The sequence below is a fragment of the Puccinia triticina genome, chromosome 16A (assembly GCF_026914185.1).
Source record: "Puccinia triticina chromosome 16A, complete sequence".
Taxonomy (NCBI): domain Eukaryota; kingdom Fungi; phylum Basidiomycota; class Pucciniomycetes; order Pucciniales; family Pucciniaceae; genus Puccinia; species Puccinia triticina.
In genome coordinates, this window is record NC_070573.1 from 4,297,371 (window position 1) to 4,301,906 (window position 4,536).

Here is a 4,536-nt window from a genome sequence, read left to right on the forward strand (position 1 = left end):
ATTTCATACATCTTAGTTACTACCCTCCCTTACCCAGGACAAAATTCATACACTTGAAGTGCTTACCATTGAGGCCAAAAAAGCCCATTCATACCGTTTTCGTGCCTACCATTTTGGGTTTTTGCCAAAAAATTCATACATTTTCATTACCCCCATTTATAGGGGGTTTCCAGGGTCCTATGTAGATGTACCACTGATATAAACCTAGAAAGAATTTGTCCAGGATTGAAGGTGTGGTGATGGAAACTATGCCGCTCCCAGCCAAACCTGGGAATCGTCTCACGCGAGAATTGTGCGCTAAGACGCAAGTCCCTCCCTCCGGTCGGGGTCGCTTCGCGACCAGCCAAATGCTGCACAGCCCGCAACGGAGCCTGGGACTTGTGTTAAGTTCGAGCGCAGTGTAGCGTGGCGGCCCACCGTTGCCAGTGGCACAGCGGACTTGGACCTTGGTCATGAAACTCTGTGTCACTGTGAAGTATGTAGAAACCCAATTCCACGGGTTTGCCTCGAGTGTGACGTACAGGGGGATCGGATGTGGTGCTCGTTGCTTTTCCTGCCGGCCGGCGTCCTGAGTCCCTTCCCGTCCCGGACTCTTCGCAGTTCCACTGCTCCCCGGAGCTGAATAGTTTAAGTTTGAACCCGATTGTTGATATGACGCACATGTTTTCCCGGCGATCCACAAGTCTTGGCAGGTCTTGACTTGACTTCACAGGACGATCTCGTTATTTTGTACGAAGCTGATCTGATTCTGAACTGTCAGGTTCGGTTTTATCAGTTTTTCTCTGAAGTATTGATTAAAATCTGCTGTGGGGTATGTGGTTTCATTAAGCTGTGGCCGCCTGCTGTGCTTGGACATACCAAGTTCGAGATTCGAGCTGGTCAACCCCCAGGCTCAGCAATCCCAACCTCAACCGCATCCTCACCCAAAGACAACGAAACAATCGACAGCAAGATGCCTGTTATCGAAAACCTCAAGAACTTCATCAAGGAACGTCATCACAACCATCACCATCAACAGCAGCAACCACAACCACAACAACAACCACAACAGCAACAACAACAACCGGAACAACCCCAACAGAAGCAATATCATCACTTTCAAACAACTGGAAAACCTGACCAAGGCCCTGCAAACAACCTCATCCCGCCAAACGAACCCCAAGATAAAAACAATCCATCCCTGGCCTCTAACCCCAAACCAGATCACATGAACCAGTCCAACGCGAACCCTCAACCCGAAAAGCTGAGCTGTAAAACTAACAATGATATCAGTCCCAGCGCTCTCTCCGACGTCTTCGTCAGCCAGTCCATCAGCCCATCACGAAGTCCTGCCGCCGCTGCCATCGGCGGTACCGCCCTCGCTTCTCACGGCGAAAAGGCCGAGGCGTTGATCGAGAAGGCCCGGGCAGAGAAAAACCGTTTGCCTGTCTACGAAGGCTTACCTGAACATTTCGTCCTCATCGAGAAAATGGGAGAGTCAGTCAATCTCTCTCTCTCTCTCTCTCTCTACCCATCTCTCTTTTCCCTCACAATTATATAGCTCTTTTCGTACACTGATCTTCATCCTCCCTCCCTCCCTTCCCTCGTTGAATCAGTGGGGCGTTTTCGAATGTCTATAAAGCGCTCGATAAGCGTACCTCGCAAAAGGTGGCCATCAAATGTGTTAGGAAATTCGAACTTAATCGAAACCAGGTTAGTGATCCTATCACATCTATTCACTCTCCTCTCGACATTCTACTACCTATCGCATGTCCCTATCAACTCTCATTCCTCAAGTACACACTCGTTATATGGGGTATTGGATCTATCAGCTCGATGAGATGGGAGTGGACAAGAAAGACACTTAGGATGCATGTTTATGCTACTCCGTCAATGAATAACTATATCATTTCTCAATCACAAAGCGCCAGCTCTCTAGACGTTGACCACGCCAGCAATCTAGACCAAACTTGCCTGCCGTGGCACGTTGAATATGTCCTCTCGAATGAGAACCATGGTGTCTCTGCTTTCTTTCATCGTCCGTGCACACGTGGTCTTCCTTTACTAATCCGTCGCTTCTCGCTCTTTACTCAATGCATCCGATCGTTATCGTTCCTTTCTATCTACTCTGTACTCATTACCCCTCGAAAAATAAAATCCCCTGTGACACGCCCTGATCTCAAATTTTCCGATAACCAACAAAAACATCCATTGATGTCTTTTTTTTTACTTTGGATTTGATTTTATTCCCCTTTCCCTGTTTAATAATCAATTGTTCAATATTCAGGAAGGTAAGCATTTGAATGCGGAGTTGAAGAAGAAACCCCGTGCGATTGAGGTGAGGACGAAATTTCCTGGAGTAGTATTTCAGTTTCCGATTGCCCCCATCTCCTGCCCTGCTCCACCTTTTACCTGGGCCTGTTCTGAGGATACCCTCTCATCCCCTTCACTTTTTACACCTACGTTCTTCTGTTCGATCTTTCGAGTTGGCTTGAACACGAAACTCGAGACAATCAGCTGACAGAACTTTTTGATTATTTTTCTCGACTATCTATCCAATTTCCAAATGAACTGTCGTTTTCCGATATCCGATGCAGCGTGCAAATATCCTCAAAGAAGTATCGATTATGCGGACATTGAATCATCCTAGTATCATCAAGCTCATCAGTTTTACAGGTACGTCACGTCAATATTTGTTGCTGTGTTCCTCATGCATGTCTCTGATTGTTTTTTGTGACTCCTCGGGTGCTCCATCTTTAGAGTCTAAGGAACACTATTTTCTTATTTTGGAATTGATGGAAGGAGGTGAACTTTTTCATCAAATCGTCAAGTTGACATATTTCTCAGAGGTCAGTAAGCACAAACAGAATCGATCAGCTGTGTAGAAGCTAACGACTTGTAAATAAATTTAGGAACTCGCGCGACATGTGATATTACAAGTAGCACGAGGGATCCGATACTTGCACGAAGAAAAGGGAGTGGTTCATCGAGATATAAAACCGGAGAATTTATTGTTCGAGGCCATCCCGATCGTCCGCTCGAAACAACACAAACACCGACCGTACGATGAAGAGAAAGAGGACGAAGGAGAGTTCTTACCCAACGTGGGTGGCGGCGGGATCGGGCAAGTGAAGATCGCCGACTTCGGGTTGAGTAAAATCGTCTGGGCAGATCAGACGGCCACCCCTTGCGGGACCGTCGGTTATACCGCCCCAGAAATCGTGAAAGATGAGCGGTATTCTAAAAGTGTGGATATGTGGGCTATGGGCTGCGTGTTGTATACGTTATTATGTGGATGTAAGTCTTATTCCTAATCCCTCCACCTTTTCAATCAATATAACTGAGCTGAAGTCTTTCTACGTCGTCATTGTTAGTCCCCCCATTCTTCGATGAGTCGATTCAAGTATTGACAGAAAAAGTCGCAAGAGGTTATTACACTTTTTTATCTCCTTGGTGGGATGACATTAGCGATTCGTCAAAGGATTTAATCTCACACTTATTGTGTGTCGATCCTGACAAAAGATATACGATCGATGAGTTTTTAGCTCACCCTTGGTGTAAAGTAAGTAATTTATTCCATCTTTCATATATCTCGACAGTCACTGACATGGAACATAATAGGAAAAGGCACCATTACCAGAAATGAACACTCAAGAGGTAGCAACCATGGCACCGCACATTATGAGAGCGAAGCAAATGAACTATGCGCCGATCGATTCGCCCTTGTTGCATGCGACTGGCGGAGGAATGAGGACGCCAGGCGTGGCGCAATTGAGGGAGGCGTTCGATGTGACGTATGCGGTGCACAGGATGGAAGAAGAAGGCGCGCGCCGAGCGAGGTTCGGAGGGGCTGGAAACGCTGGGGTTTTGCATGGCTTGAACGAAGAGGAGGAGGAAGAGGAGGAAGAGGAAGGTGATGGGGCTCAGAACAAGCCGTCCGGCTCGACGAAGGGCCCACACAAGCACCAAGCTTGGGGCGGGTCTGGCGGTGCGGACCGTCAGTTGGCGGAGGCGGCCCTCTACACCGGTCAAGCCGGCACACGCGATCGTGGGAATGCACATCGTCAACACCAGGACCAGGCCGGAGCGTCAACTAGTGGAACCGGCCTGCGAACCAAGAAGCTTCATCAAAAATCTGCCGCTCCCGCTTCTTCCTCCGCCACCCATCATCGTCATACCGGATTCGAACTCAATATCGACCAGGCTACTTTGTTGGGCAGACGAAATAAATTAGCAACTCCTGTCGAATAAAATCCCAGCATCTCTTTTCCCCCTTTTCTTCCCGCTTTCGCATGCAATCCATTCGTCTTTCCCAGTGTATGGCCCATAGTCTCAACAGACAATCGACCCTTTTCTTCCTCACATATCTCTCTTTTTTCGAGTTGCGCCGGTCCCATTTCCTCGAACCTCACGTCACATAAAATCGACCATCAGTCCCTGCTCTCATCAAGCCAGGCTTCAAGAGACTTGCAAGTTTGATCTCTCTAACTAGATAATTCATTCATCCTTCGTAATTTGATCCACTTCAAGTTTATCGGTGATTCTTCTTATCCTTAT

General features: G+C 47.5%; 1 protein-coding gene across 1 annotated transcript; it reads left to right on the forward strand.

Moving 5' to 3' along the window:
- Positions 1–1,207: 1,207 nt before the first annotated feature.
- Positions 1,208–4,230, forward strand: PtA15_16A406 (uncharacterized protein; the record flags this gene model as incomplete). Its single annotated transcript, XM_053164093.1, has 9 exons — positions 1,208–1,476; positions 1,596–1,692; positions 2,267–2,317; positions 2,577–2,655; positions 2,740–2,828; positions 2,892–3,276; positions 3,354–3,541; positions 3,601–3,843; positions 3,907–4,230. The coding sequence occupies 9 exons, from the start codon at positions 1,208–1,210 to the stop codon at positions 4,228–4,230; spliced, it is 1,725 nt and encodes a 574-aa protein (XP_053028053.1).
- Between the last annotated feature and the right edge of the window lie 306 nt (positions 4,231–4,536).